The sequence below is a fragment of the Lichenostomus cassidix genome, chromosome 2 (assembly GCF_008360975.1).
Source record: "Lichenostomus cassidix isolate B80296 chromosome 2, HeHo_3.0, whole genome shotgun sequence".
Classification (NCBI taxonomy): Eukaryota; Metazoa; Chordata; class Aves; order Passeriformes; family Meliphagidae; genus Lichenostomus; species Lichenostomus cassidix.
In genome coordinates this window covers 48,208,508-48,224,332 of record NC_139482.1, presented here as the reverse complement: position 1 = coordinate 48,224,332, position 15,825 = coordinate 48,208,508, and the positions used below count along the sequence as shown (strand labels likewise).

Below are 15,825 nucleotides of genomic sequence, written 5' to 3'. Positions count from 1 at the left end.
TTCAAGCTGTGCCATTAAGCTATTCTATTATACTTCAGGTTAAAAGTGCATAATAAATAATGAGGCCATCAGATGATTCCATCAGATTGGTTCATTTGATATATATAGTACAGGACAAATGGTAATCAATACTTAGCACTTAGTGCTCTTTCAGCTTGAGGCTGTTTTATGGATGGTACTTAATTTACACCCAGTTTATCATACCTAGGTTGGTCAGATTTCACTCCTATCCCCCAAATTTTACGGTAGCTTTTGTGTGATTCAGGATGCTGGAGAATGGAGTGTTCAGAATAAATAAATAAAGCCTTTGACACAGTAATTACACTCTGGATCTCTAGATGTTGGATGTAGTTTAAAATTTTAGACAATCAGAAAGCCACTTGAATTGGAAAGACTTAAGGTCACCAAGTCCAACTGTTAACATAACATGGTCAAGTGCACCCCTAAACCATGCTCCCAAGGGTCACATTTACATGTGTTTTAAATAACCTCTGGGGATGTTGACTCAGTCACTTCCCTGGATAGTCTGTTACAATGCTTGATGATTTTTTCAGTGAAGACATTTCTTCCTAATATCCAACCTAAACCTCCCCTCATGAAACTTCATCCTGGCACTCTCATCCTGTCACTTGTTACCTGGGAGAGTTACTTTGCTACAACTCCCTTTCAGATAGTTGTAGAGAGCAAAAAAAAACCTCTGAGCCTGAGCCTAAACAACACCAGATCTCTTAGCCACTCCTTAAAAGACTTGTGTTCCAGACCCATCACCAGCTCTGCTGCCGTTCTCTGGACACACTGCAGCATCTCAATGTCCTTGTAGTGAGGGGCCAAGAACTGAACACAGGATTTGAGGGGCAGCCTCACCAGTGCTGAGTACAGGGGGACAATCACTGCCCTGGTGCTGCTGGCCACACTATTGCTGATACAGGCCAGGATGCCATTGGCTTTCTTGGCTACCTGGGAACACTGCTGGCTCATATCCAGCTGGCTGTTGACCAACACCCTTAAGTCCTTTTCCACTGGCCATTCTGTATGGGGTTATTGTGACCCAAGGGCAGGATCTGGCACTTTATCTCATTGAATGTCATAAAATTAGCCTCAGCCAATTGATCCAGCCTATCCAGATCCCTCTGTAAAGCCTTTTTACCTTCCAGCAGATCAGCACTCCCTCCCAGCTTGCTATCATCTGCAAACTTCCTGAGGGTGCACTTGATCCTGTTGTCCAGATTATGGATAAAGGCATTGAACAGGACTGGCCATAATACTGAGCCCGGGGGGATACCACTTGTGATCAGCTTCCAACTGTGTGTAGTTCCATTCACCCCAACTCTGGACTTGGCCATCAGGCAGGGTGAACTGTACACCCATCCGGGCCATGAGCAGCCAGATTTTCCAGGAGAGTATTGTGAAAAACAGTGTTGAAGGCTTTACTGAAGTCCAGGTTGACAGCATCTGTAGCCTTTCCCTCATCCACTAAGTGGGTCACCATGTCATAGGAGATCAGGTTGGTTAAGTAGGACCTGCCTTTCATAACCTCATGTTGACTGGGCCCTATTGCCTGGTTGTACTGTATGTGCTATGTAATGGCACTGAAGATGATCTGCTCTGTAAGTTTTCTCACACCAAGGTCAGACTGAAAGGCCTTTAGTTCCCCAGATTTTCCTTTCTTGTAGGTGGGCATCACATTTGCTAACTTCCACTCAACTGGGACATCCCACTGGAACTGCTGATAGGTGATGAAAAGTGGCTTGCTGAGCACTTCCACGCTGTCCCTCGGAACCCTTGGGTGGATCCCATTTGACCTCACAGACTTATGTGTTTCTAAGTGGTGTAGCACATCAATAACTTTCCCCTTGGATTATGGGGGCTTCGTTCTGCCCCCTGGCTCTGTCTTCCAGCTCTGGGAACTGGGTACCCAGAGAACAGGTCTGGCTGTTAAAGACAGGCAGAGAAGGCATTAAGTACCTCAGACTTTTTCTCAACCTTTGTCACTGTGTTTCCCCCTGCAACTAATGAAGGGTGGAGATCCTATTTGGCCTTGCTGTTGTTGCTAATGGATTTATAAAAACATTTTTGTCGTCTTTCACGGCAGTAGCCAGATTAAGTTTGAGCTGGGCTTTGGCCTTTCTAATTTTCTCCCTGCATAACCCTTTTTTTCCAGAGCCAGGCTGGCTGCGTTCCATGCTGGCTTGTCATTTAGCACGATTACAACATGCTCCTATGCCTTTAAGATGTCCTTGCAGAATGTCCAGCCTTTCTGGACCCCTTTGTCCTTCAGGACTGCCTCCCAAGGACTCTGTCAGCCAGTTTCCTAAACAGGCCAAAATCTCCCTCTGGAAGTCCAAGGCAGCCAATCTGCAGACCTCTCTCCTTACTTCTGTGAGTTGAAAACTGTCTTTTCATAATCACTGTGCCCAGTGCAGCCTCCACCCATCGCATCACCCGCAAGTCCTTCTCTGGTCACAAAAAACAGGCCCAGTGGGGCACTTTCCCTAGTTGGGTCCCTCAGCAGCTGTGCTAGGAAGTTATCTTCCACACATTCCAGGAACCTCCTAGACTGTTTCCTCACTGCTGTGTCATATTTCCAGCAGTTACCTGGTAAGTTGAAGTCGTGCACAAGAACAAGAGCCAGTGATTGTGAGACTTCTCCCAGCTGCTTATAGAATATTTAATCTGCTTCTTCATCCTGCTTTGGTGGTCTATAACAAACTCCCACCATGACATCTGCTTTGTTGGCCTTTTCTCTGATTTCTACCCATAAATAGTCAAGCCTTTCATCACCACTGTCAAGCTCTAGACAGTCAAAACACTCTCTAACATACAAGGCATATCCCACAACCTCTTTTTCCTTGTCTATCCCTTCTGAGGCATTTACAGCCATTCCCTGCAGCACTCCACTTGTGCATGTCATCCCACCATATTTCCACTGTGTGATGGTGACTGTCATATCTTTCCTGCTGTGAAGTTACTTCCAGCTTCTCCTGTTTTGTTACCCATCGTGTGTGCATTGGTGTAGATGCACTTCAATTGGGTTGTTGATCCTGCCTCCTTTCTGTGGGATAAAGCCGTAACTCCTGCACGTTCATTCTCAGGTACTTCTGTAATTTCTAACACATCAGTAATCTTTGTGTCTCCACTGCCACACAGATCTCCATCCCCTACCTCCACTGGGATGTCAGACCAAAGAACCTCACTAGCACACCATCCCTTAAACACTGGCATGCTGCATTACATTCCTTTCTCTTTTCAAATCTAATTTAAAGACCTGATAACTCCTCTGCAAAGATCATTTTTCCCCTTTGAGATAGGTGTACCCTGTCTGTCACCAGCAGGCTTGGTGTTGTATAAACCAACCCATGATCAAAATACGAAAAATTCTGTCAATGACATCAGGCTCAGAGACTGTTCTTAATCTGCTGGCTCTTCTTTCATCAGTCTCTGCAACTGGAGGGACAGGCAAGAACACTACTTGTTGTCCTGATCCCTTAACCAATCATTCCAAGGCCTTGAAGTCTCTTGATTGCCCAAGGACTTCTTGTTGGGACTTCATTGCTGCTTACATGAAAAATAAGTAATGGATAATGATCTGAGGGCTGTATCAGGATAAAAAGTTTTATTTTCACATCTTTTTACCCCAGGCCCCGAGGAGGCAGCAGATGACCCCAAGAAGTGAGTCTGATCAGCATATTGGGCCTTCAGTTCCCTTCAGAAGGGAGTCTCCCATAACTATGACTTGTCCTTTTTTCTTAATGGAAGCAGTTCTGCTGCAGGGCATAGTCTGAATTAACCTACAGTCAAGTGAACCAACATCCTTGCTGTTGTCTGGTTCCTCTTGCAGAGCCTCACGTCTGTTCTCCCAGGGTACCTGGGATGGTGAGGTAACCATAGAGGAGACCTGCCTGCTGTGCCAGACAGGAACTTGTCATCATTGCCCCCTGTCCCTTCATCACTGTGTTCAGCCAGGTGGAGAGATGACAGAATCCTCCCTTTCATGTGTTCTGTCTGCCTATGGAAACTTCCCCAGGGGAGGCAGAGGGTAATTCCAGTGTGTATGTAGTTTTGAAATATACTCTCATGTAATTTTTATTTGAATATAGACTGAATAGGCTATACAGTGGGGCTGGAAGTAGGGAGTAGACCATGAATTTCTTTATCTCCCATGAATATTTCCATAGCATCAGAAATGAATTTGATGTTCGAGAATTAGTGAGGAGGCACAGGCTTCTGCTACACTTTCTTTTTGGTATCATTCTACCTTCAGCAGAGTGCAGGTAAATGTATTTCTCTGTAGCATTGTGTTGCAGAGGTGCAGAGCATTTAAAATGGTGTCAAGGAAATCTGGTTTGGAGGAGGCATGTAATTGCAAGGGTAATATTTTTAAGAAGCCATTTTAGTGTTAAAATCAAGCATAGTGAAAAGTGTGCACTTAGGAAATGTATTAAAGAAGAGACTTGTGAAGCATGCCAATACTTGTAAATGCATCTGCACTCTCTAGGCACCAAACCCCAAATTGCTTTCAAATGAAAGCTCTTATAATACATTTTTAAAACATCAGTGATATTAAAATTCCATGTTCTTTTTTAAGTGCTTTGACTTTTTGTAAAGAACATGTTTCGATTAGAAAGCTAGTCAAGGCACAGAAGGAGTAAAAGAGAAACAAAAGGAAGAGGTGGGGAAAAAGAGCAGGACAGGATGTCAAAACAAATGTACACCTTCAAAGCCAGGACACAAAGTCAAACAGTCAGCCTGAGAAAAGTAATAAGAACTAATATCCTAATCACTATTTCTATCCTTCTCTCTAAAATGCTATTGAATTGCTTTAAAGTAGAAAAGACTAGTGATTCAAAAAACAATGGGGAAATATGTCTTGATCAAGTGTTTTCCCTTCACAAAGAAAAAAAGAATTCTAAGGGCATTCATACAGTAGTCAAAGCCCCCATGTGCTATTTGCATTTTCTAAGGTGCATTAGGTACCAAGTGATACTTGATTGTGCATGTTTTGTATTATATCTTCATTACTCTGTGCTCTGTCCATAGGTAGCCCTAGTGTTTCATGGCTCAGTAGATGTTTAAAGGTTGATCATGTTTTTATTTTGGGTGATTTTGATTTTTAATATTATTCCCTTTACTACAGTTGTTGAAAATGAATTGCAAATGTATTGCTATAGGTTAGGCATGTTGCCCTGGTAGTGTGGCAGAGCCGGCTAGGCACCAATTCTGTCCCAGTTCTCCTACAGAAGGTACTAGACTTTTCTCTGGAGAGCTTTATGGTTCACAGTAATAAATTTAAAATATTTTTGTCTTGCATATAATTTGTACGAAATCAGTATGAAGTCACTAGTTAGTCAAAATGTTCCTCATTGGCTAAATGATGTAAAATATATATGGTGTCTTTAAATGTAACAAATATTATATATATATATGGCAGTCATCCAGAAGCATTGTTAAATACTCTTCTGGAATATAGGACTATTAAAATTTTCAGGATTTTCACAGAAGGCTCGCAGCTGCCTTTGACAATGTATACAGTGATGCAATATTAACATTGTAGCCTTTCTGGATCACTTTTAATATTGTCACCAAAATTAAATGTTCTGCCCCCTAACCTATGATAAATCAGTAATTAATGACACATAGCAAACAAGCAGGAACTGAAACACAGAAAGATGTTAGCTTCCCTTTAGGCAAGAGATCACAGAACATGCTCTGCAGTAGAGTCCAGTAGTGTCAATTAGTCTTAAACTTTAATTGCATTCAGCTGCACAGGAATGGGAGTTTAGCAAAGGAATTATGTTACTTCATTTTTGCAAATTTCACAAAAGGGGCTGTTTGAAACCCATTACACGGTTATCTTATTGGTTCTGATGGTTATTTTCATGCACCTGTTAGTAGTTTAGACAACCCTGTTCTACTGAAAAGCACAGATTGTACACTGCAAATAAAATTTCCTTCTCTGTTATTCTGTAGCTCAGTAGGTACACAGAGATGTGCTGAGCTATAATTCGGCATCCAGTGGGGAGTTAATAATTCAACAAACTTCGATCAGAATGCATTCCTACTACTTAGGACATCATACAAAATGTTGGTTGGTTTAGCTTTCTGGTAATATAGTAGACTTTCCAGGGTTGACTAAGAGTGGTGAGGGAAATAGCTATCCCTGTAGGGGCACAATGATGTACCTGCTCAGTCTATAACACCCAAGCTAAGAAAATCTAGCTCATCAGCTACCATGTGATCGTCACTGACACATTGCAACAGGTTTTAACATCATGAGGGAAGACAAGATGTGTTTCAAAGAAATTTTCTATGTGTATCTAACTATCTAGTTAAATAATTGTTGGAAGGCTTAAAAGTTGTAACTATTGCACCTTTGGCTTCTCTTCATGCATTTTCCATTGAGTGGAATGCACATCTGTCAGAGCATATTTCTTTCCCCCTTAGTTGCAAAAAGCTGGCTGCACTGGGGTATTAGCTATGTTGATACAGATCTGTAGGGATCATTAGCTTCCTTGGCAGGGCTCCAAGTAATTGGAGACACAGGCTAATCTCTCCTGTTAGGTGCTCATTCCTACTCCTGTTGGGAAAGGCATTTCAGTACATTACTGCAGGCATTTTAATACATTAACCTTCCTTTGCTGGTTTGTTTCTTTGCTTGGTTTGTTGTTTAGGTTTAGGGTTTTTTTCTTAATAAAGTGTCCTATGTATTATATTTTTTCTCTGAGGTTTTGAACGGGATTTCTCCTTCTTTATAATTCTCTTGAATCAGGCATTAGCGTGATGAATCTTGTAAGTCCAACAGAAGCTGTCAGAATATTGATGTATGGGCAGTAAGTCATGAGCCAACTGCTTCCAGTCATAATCCTCCCACCAACTGACTGTGCTGAAACATCACTTTTATTTTTAGAAGTGCAGCTTAGAGAAAAACAGTCATGTTCCCATGAGCACATACCAGTTTCATAAAAACCTCTAAATATGTTGTCATAGAGAGAGGCAAGTGACTTACAGAAGTAACAAAGAAATATTTATAATCCAAGTAACTATAACCAAGACAAAAATACTTCCAGTGTTCTATTGTTCTGAAAAATTGATAGTCTAGAGTAAGCAGTGGTAGCGGATAGATCTTGAGTGTGGAGTTGATAGGAAAGGAAAAATTTGCCTCAGAATTGGAAGGTGAGATGAGCAGAGATGTTCAAAGTCATCAGATACTGAATGCTGATACTAGGAAAATAGAGCAGGACATGTTGCATCATTCACCAGTGCCTAGAATATTGGAAAATTAATGGTACTTCCATGCTCTCCCTCTGCAAACCCTCTAAGCTATTAAGCATTTGTGGTGGTTTTTCTGTCTCTTTTTCTTTATAACTCTTTGCACTTCTGGATCTCTCAAAATACGTAAAAAATATATTAATGGAAAGTGATGAGAAAGTGAAGGTTATTATTATCTTGACTGTGAAGCAGCAAGGAAATTGCAGAATAATCTAGGAGTATCCGTCATTACATACTGAAAAAAAGAGGATAGATTTTGTAATGGGGGCAAAAATCTCATTTAGTCAAGTTCCTTTCAGAAATATTTGGCAAGACATCTCTTAATATGAATCTGAATAAAGTCAGATAGTTTTTTTCCTTTTCTACAGTACTGAATTAATTATACAGTGATTTCTTATCCAAATTTAGACAGCGTGAAAACAGCTAATCAGAGCTACAAAGACAAGATTAATTGGTGTTAATTTCCAAACATTAGTGTTGGAATTTACTTGGCTTAATAGGTCTGGACTTAAAATTACAGGAAATAAGTTACAATAATGGAATAAAATAAAGTAGATCATTCTTATACAGTATAAATGGGGGCAAAGTCAGTAAAGCAGTGATTTCTGGATTTTTTTTTAAGTTCAGAAAATAGTGATAGGTTTTGTGACTTATTTGTGTTATTTCAAAATCACTAACTTGATCTACTGACATGGAAGAGGAGATCTCAGAACTTTTAAGGCGAATATTTCAAAGCTATCAGCTTGACCGATGTGAGGTGATAGCTTCAAAGTGTTTTCCACTACATCCATTTGATGAGTACACCTGGATTCATTGCAGTCCTCTGGCTTTTATCATTCTGGTGTAGACCAATACATGATTCTGCCATAAAAACAGCAGAAAGGGGGGAAAGAAAAGAAAACAATTGAATATCAGAGCTGCAATCTGCTTTTATGCCAATAGTGTTTCATTGGAATAGCACAAAAAGTGGAGAGAGTCTGAACTCGGGCTCAATACTACTTACACGCTTAGAAATAATGGAAGGTTTAAGAAATCTCATTCCCACTACCATCTCCAAGTAGCTTTCTGACCCATTGAATTCAAAAGGTGTAGGAAAAGAGGAGAAAGTAAAGCGGGAACACAAAGAGGCACCATGAAGTGCATGCAGAAAAGCCAGAGAAATACGTCAAAGGACCTTGTAACTGATGTGGAAGGAAAATTCAACTCCAGCAGTTGCATTTACAATTGCAAGGAAGATGGCAAACACTACTTGCAGCCTTATGAGGATGACCTCCAGGAATAATTCTGCAATTTGTAGAAACACAAAAATTGAAATTATCCAATAAATAAAACTTCAGGGATATTTCTTCAGGAATAATATTTCTAAATTTTTAACCTCAGTCTACAAGGAGGGAAAAATATAGCAACTAATAGAACTTTGAAGTGTATTTATAGAAATTAAAAATGTATTTGGAACTCTCTGTTACTTTCTTGATTAGATACTAGAGAGGCAGATTTAGGGTCCTGCTGATGGCAAACAGTGTGCAGCTCATAGAGCGAACTGTGTCTCTAGTAGTTGCTGCATGAATACAAAGTTTGAAGAAGATGGATTAAAAATGTGTCTCAGCAACCTGCAGTAATCTGTGGAAAGACTCTCTGTTAAGTAACAGGATGCTGGTGTGATTTCTCCAGAAGAAACTTCTAATTTCTCTAAATATGAGAAAATAAATGAATTTCAATATGGATTTGACTGAAAATGAATTTGAGGCTCTAAGCAGTCTACTACAGGGTCCACCTACAGCATCCCATATCTGAAAGGATATAATTTGTCTTGAAGGTTGCTAAACTGAAGTCTGAATTCTGTCCTTGCTTTTAGTCTATACCTGCAGGTGTACACTGTGGAGATTAGATGCGTAGACAATGCACTCAAATAAAATGAAAGATGTTGCAATTAAAATGTACTTTGCTCTGGGGAGGAAGCATCCATACCATCCTGCTTTAAGGGAGCTGATCACCTGAGCCTCATGCTCTCAGAGATTCTTGTCTTTGCTATGTGAAGCAAATTAAAATCTAATCAAGTAATATCACAGAAGTTCGGAAATTATATTTGGGGTTTAAAAATGTGCCTTCCCATCCTTCCAGGCACAAACATGGTTTAGCAAGGTTGATTTTTCTTGATTGATCAATTTTTATATGTTTGGAGCTGAAAAACCAAAGTGGCAAAAGCTTTAGGTAGCATCTTAGGTAGCTTTAAGTTAATATGTATATTGCACAGCTACCTTGTTACTAGAGTGATAACTCAGTTGTTGTTGGTTTTTACTTACTGAGAACGTTTGGTGATTTTTTGTGTTACATTTTTGTTTGGTTTTTTTCTTTTTTGTCATTTATAAGCCCTATGTTTAGTTTTTATACCTTATGAGCTGATACTTCGGCATTATAAATACATGCTGAGGATTTTGTGTTCTTCCTTGGTAAATCTGTTTACTGGCTGGGGGAGGAAGATGTTGCATGAGGAAGGTGGCCTTTTGGAGTGGTGCTTGCTTTGCAGTCTGTGAAGGCTGTACTGGTGTATGTGCCCTATCTGATGGGGACTCCTGTGTAACCCCACTTCCTGCTGTGCTTGTGTCTCCCTGCTAGGCTCAGAGTCTTCCAGCAGTGCTGGCTCCTCAGGATCACTGTCACGAATACATCAGCCTCTCCAAAGTGCATCTCTTGTCCCTGGGGTAGCAGCCAGTTCTTCAGGCAGCGTGTCCTACCCTGAGAATGGGATGAGTGGCCAGGTGGCCCCCAGCAACACCAGCTATATCATTCTTCCACTTGAAGCTGCAGGGATACCGCCTGGCAGTATCCTTCTCAATCCACACACAGGTCAGTACAGTTCCCTTCTGCCTGATTCTGCCCCTTGGTGTTTCTGATGTCAGCTGAGGAAGCGGTGAATTTCTTGTTTCTAGAGGTATTTTTCTGGAGGCACTTTATGAGCAAATATACATTGAAATGACATTTGGCAAGTTGTTGTTTTCAAATGTGCAGGCAAAGCGAGATTCAATTTCTGAGGCTGTTGTGGCGTAGCTGGTGGGAAGTGATACAAAACGCACTTGCTCCATCCCAGACAGGAAATTCATCATTCAAAAGTCCCAGCACTCCCTGGCTCTCAGTGAATCCTCTGAGATCCTGTTAGCATCAATAAGGACAGATGCTCTTCTATATCAAGCATGCTGAGATACAGTGCAACCAAAATATAATGTGACATTCTTAGAGATTGTGCTAAGCAGCAGAATTTCAAAAGTCTTAAAGAACACCTTTGAATTTGCACTTCAGAATTAATTTTATGTGAGCTATGTGATTAGCAATTGTATTTAAATGGCGAGGTTTGTGATAAGAGAACGATGTAACTCTTCAATTCCAGATAGTTTTCCACACTGCAGCTCAAAAACGAGGCACTTGTAGGCACCCAAGTGCTGTAGGCACTTCAGAAATTCTTCTGTTTGAACTTGAGTGCTTGCTGAAAGCTTAAGGCAATTTGTTACCTCCTTGGTCAGGATGAATTCTAGATCATGTTATGCTATTATTCCCCACCCTATTGTACTGTCAGTATTAAAAAGGTTCAGGGAGTTTGAGACTGTGGTGCTTCTTCAGTAATTTGGCCTATTCCAGTGACCATGATTAGTTGTGCTGTCAACCTTTGCTGAGTTATGTTGGGTTTAAAACAACAAAGCCTGTAGTGAATGTATCTTCTGTTTTACTGAGAGCTGAGGGTTGAACTCCAGAATACTTTTTCAAAGTCCTCAATAGAGAATTAAGGATCTTTTTCTTAGGGGATTTTTGTTTATAATTTGTATTTTATGTGTATTACATCTCTGTGTTCCAGTATTTCAGTGGAAATGCTTAAAGCTTATTTGTGAATCCACTACTAAGAATAATTTTTTTGATCATAGTTCCGTCAAGAAAGTTGCAGCATTTAAGAAAAATACAGCCTTGGTCAACTATTAAGCCAGTCTTTCCACAGATATTTATAGATGGTAGTATTTGGGGCTGATCAATATATATCAGCATATTTAAAATCAAGGAGTTCTTGGTTGTTTAGATTTGAATGTGTTCTTTCCAGAGAGGTGCCTTAGTAACTTGCACAAACCTCTGCTCTTCTAAAGCCGTTACTATTTAAATGTACTTTCTTCCAAGCTATTGCATTATTGACATGAGAGCCTAATACTGTTAGCAAGAAAAAGATCCATCATTATATTAATCTGCTCATTTCTGTTCTGGTAGATGACAGTTCTGTCTGCAACACTGAAATTTCTTGGTCAATACAGAAGATAACATTTTGTGTTCCACTATATGGTCCATTTCCATACAAAACGCAGCACACCTAGGCAGGAGTCATCCTTAATTCAGGTGGCAGGACTGGGAAACAAATGAAAAGAATTGATGCTGCTTGGAGCCCACAAACATCTGAGAGATTTAGCTTGTTCCTGGTTAGGCTTGTTCCTTGGCTTGTTCCTGGCAAGGACAGAGACTGGAGTTCACCACATTTGAAAGCGAGAAGAGCTGTGTAAGAGGAACATCTCCAGCATCTGTCTTGTCAATTTAGCAAATTGCAGCAGCAGCTAGTTCAAATTTTTACCAGGTACCTAGGGAGCCTTTTTTTTTCTGCTAGAGGTGTAATGCCTTTCAATGCTGTCACCAGACCAGAACACCTCATCTTCCCTCCCAGTGGGCCTCATTGTTTCCAGATGAATCATTGGGAGACCCATGTATGTTTGTATGTTTAACATTCAGGGAGTGAGTATTTTTGTGTGTATATTATTTTAATCTTTCAAACCTTGTGTTTGGTTTCTGTGGCTCCCGTGTAAATTTATATACAATAAAGAAAATGGAGGGAGCAGATTCTTTAAAAGCCTAAAATCCTTGTCTCACACTTCATGCTGCTACCTGTGCTGGAAATCAGACTGTACCTTGGCATCAACTATGTTTTTCACATGCTGCAAAATTCTCATTCTTTGGGCTCAGAATCTTTGCATCTTATTAGGGAAACATTACAAAAGAAGCTCCATGGGGAGGAGATTTAGATTGCTGGATGCTGTGATTGACTATCAAAGTGATGGATGCTGTCAGAAACAGAGATGAAGAGAAGACAGTTGAAAGAAAAGGAAAAAGGATCTTTGTTTCCTGTAATGAATAGATTTTCTTTCCCTATGTAACACCATTCTTTAGCTCTTTCATCTCCTCTTCCAGAGTGGCTACTTCCAGTCTTTTTCTTTCTTTTGATCATAACACTGTGCCCTTTAAAGATCTTTCCTTCCTTTCCCACTACATAGTCACTGACTGTGCAAGCCTCTAATGGCATCCAGAGATGCTGTCAATATCTTCCTGCTCTGATTATAACTCTCTGCTCCTTCCCAGATGTTGGGAATCCACACCTTTTTCTCCATAACTGCAGTTTCCTTTATTTTCTCTCCTCTGCTTTACCCTTCTCCTTCCCCAGATAGACAAGCTCCTTACTCGCTTTTGTAAGGAACCATTCATGTGGCTGTGTTCTCCATTTCACTTATTTCATCAGCCTGTTTTACCCTTTAAAGGAATCCTCTTGACGCGATCTTCTTTAACCCCTCTGACAATTTAAGAGCATTTACTTTTCATTTGTACTCCTTGAAATGACGTTGCAGTCTTTGCCCTTCTATCACGGTCACAGTTCATACTTGCAAATGTCTTCCCTGTTACCGTCTGATCTCTCCTTTTCATTTCTTATTTCAAGATTTCTCCATGAGATCTTCTCTTTTTTTATCTTTCAAAGTGTTGCTGGGACTTTATACTTTCAGTTCTGTCATCTTTCACTAAGCCACAGGAAATGCTCTTTATTGGCTTCCCTTGAGCATCTGACACAGGCTTTGGGAGTTGGTTACCCTACTCACTCAGGTCTCCTAAAGTACTTCTGGAGCTTGAGATTCCTAAAGCTTGGGAGTCCATGCCATAGTCGCCCCGTGAGTTCACAGCAAGAATCAGGGAATCAGTAGATAAAACTGCCCCATGCTTCTTTTCCACTTGCTCATGACATTTCTCAGTGTGAATGTGGCATTGAGTTCATCCAGAAAGTCTTGATGCTTCAGAGAGAGAGAAGGCAAGGTTCTTTAGCCAGTGCTCCTCATGCATTTCTGACCATGATTCATTGGAGAGAGGAACTGAAAGGCTGAGGAGTAGATAGAACAGGGAGAGTTGCTGTGGAGGGTACAAATCAGAAGCTCATTATTTCACTGTTGCTCTAAGTCATCAAACTCCTCCAGATCTCCCTTTTTATCTCAGATATTCATGCTTTAGTTACCTACTTTAGAGGTTATCACATCGCTGGTGAACATGCATCTTTTTTTCTCATGGAAGTATTTGTAATTCCTTTGATTTACAGATTTATGATGGAAGTGAAAAGAGAACTGAGGTAATGAAAATAATTTTTCCTACAGAGAAATACAATTTCTTTTCTGTTTTCAAGACAATGACTAGGGTAATTTTTTTTATTTTAAACAAACATTGGCTTTTCAAGGTTATTTCTCCCAGCTAAAATATCTGAATTAAAATGAGTTCAAAAACTTAGTAGAACTCTGAACAGAATTTGCCTTGTATATAAGAGATTTTTAAATACCTTAAGTGTTGATTCCTTGAAAATTGGAGTGCTAGCTCCTCTAAGTACATAGGGAACAGCTCTCACAAGTACAGCACTGTGTTATTAGAATGTGTAAGTAAATTACTAACAAGTGTGGGTTTGTTTTTTTCCCCTTTCCTCCAAACTGTATTGTTTCAGAAGTAGTTGTGTACATTTGACTGCTCTTGTGTGAGAGGAAAATGGAAGGGAACATTCTCTACCTTCAGTGTTTGCTTCAAAGTTCAATTTTAATGTTAATTGATTCATCATTGAGTGATTTCAAGTAACCATAGCATCTGAATCATCTTACAGCCATGGTAACTTTCCACCCTTTCCTTGGAAAATCATAGTCCCAAAACAAGTATATGCTGTCTTGCCTGGAAAAAAAATCTCTGATACTGTAATTATTGTAATAAGGCATTGAGAGTGATGAACAGTTACACTTGTAGCAGGTCAGCTAAAGCGCAATCAGTTAAAGCAAAATCGTTTGCTTTCACACCAAAACCAGTATGTTCTTAAAAGCCTTCAGCAAGACCCTGGTGTTTTGTTTCAGGCCAACCATTTGTAAATCCTGACGGGACACCGGCAATATACAATCCTCCCAGTGGCCAGCAGACAATGAGGAGCCAGATGGTGGGACAGTCTCAGCAGCAGCCTTCACCCCAGCAGCCTCAGCAGGTTCAGCAGCCACAGCAGCAAATGGCAAGTCACCTTGTCACACAGGTAGGTGTGGTGTCATTGGAAAAAAAGAAGGAGCTCCCGGGGATATGAAGTATAATCTAGATGGTAGGAGGGATGAATGCAGCTAGACCAAATATCAGGATGTTCTTTTCAACATGAATAAAACAGATAGAGAGGGAAGATTACCTCTTCAATTCTGTCTAAAGGATGATTTCATTTTCAAAAGTACTCTTAAGTGAGTTGGTGTATGTCTTCATAAAATTATTTTGCAAAAGTCACCCATTATTGGAAGCTGAAGCATTCATTCTCAAACCAGTGCAGTCTGTAATTCTCTCCACAGAGCCAGGGACCATTCCCTTTTGACAGCACGGGGTTTGAGTGAAAGAATTAAGTACAACAAGGGCTCTACGAACTCTTTCATGTCCAGTTGTATTTGGCCAAATTTATGGGTGCTCTCCAAGTACCTCTGCCCCAGACTGGTGGTTTTCTGACTGCACCCCAAGTTCTGTCCATGATCCTGCTCTGAGCTAGAAGTTCTGGAGCTACAGCAGGAAGAGCAACATTGTTTGAGCACAGTGCCATGTTATGTTGGCTCCTTGGGCTGGCTGTGGTGCACGGCCAGGAATGGATGAGCATGGGCAGCAGGGTTTGGGTCTGGTTCAAACTTAATTTTGTGGATTGCATGCCTGTTCTTCCAGAGCAGAGAAGGTGGAGGGAACTACTCAAGCAAGAATCCTATATCCTGCTTAGAGCAGCCAAGATCTACTGTGGTTCTTGTGCAGCTTTATAATTTGGCACAGTTTCATCCCAGGTCAGGCAGAAATGCAATGTTTAAATTCAGTGAAGTTGCTTTGATTTTACTGGGTTTGGACTTGTGTGGTTTTGGCCCTTATTTCTTGACCTGGTCTTCACAGTTTTAGAAGATAGTACCAATCCTGGTTAAGACATTATATGAGAGGTTAAAATGAAAGGAATACTAAAGCTATTCCAAGGTAATAGTGCTGTGGAAAATTGTTCTTTTCACTTAGATAAATATCTGCTCCAAGCTGATGGCCTGTCTGTTGGTAATTCACAGCCTGTTCTTTGTGTCATTTTTTGAAACTCTTGTGTTCTCCCAAAGCAGCTTTACAATCATTATTCCTTTGCCTATGACACACTCAGAATTAAATAAGTCACTAACAGAAAAATTCAAATATGCACTTATACTGCTTTCCATTTTTATCTCTGTAAATTAAATGTAGAATCATAATTTGGCTTTGTCTCACGTT

General features: G+C 40.4%; 1 protein-coding gene across 22 annotated transcripts in view; it reads left to right on the top strand.

The window, feature by feature from the left end:
• Positions 1-15,825, top strand: part of ARPP21 (cAMP regulated phosphoprotein 21) — a 197,137-nt gene that overhangs the window by 133,974 nt on the left and 47,338 nt on the right. For all 22 annotated transcript variants that reach the window (XM_085051488.1, XM_085051484.1, XM_085051498.1 and 19 more), the window contains 2 exons: positions 9,883-10,113; positions 14,430-14,599. In XM_085051488.1, the coding sequence (XP_084907614.1) occupies positions 9,883-10,113; positions 14,430-14,599 (401 nt within the window). The remainder of the gene's footprint in view (positions 1-9,882; positions 10,114-14,429; positions 14,600-15,825) is intronic.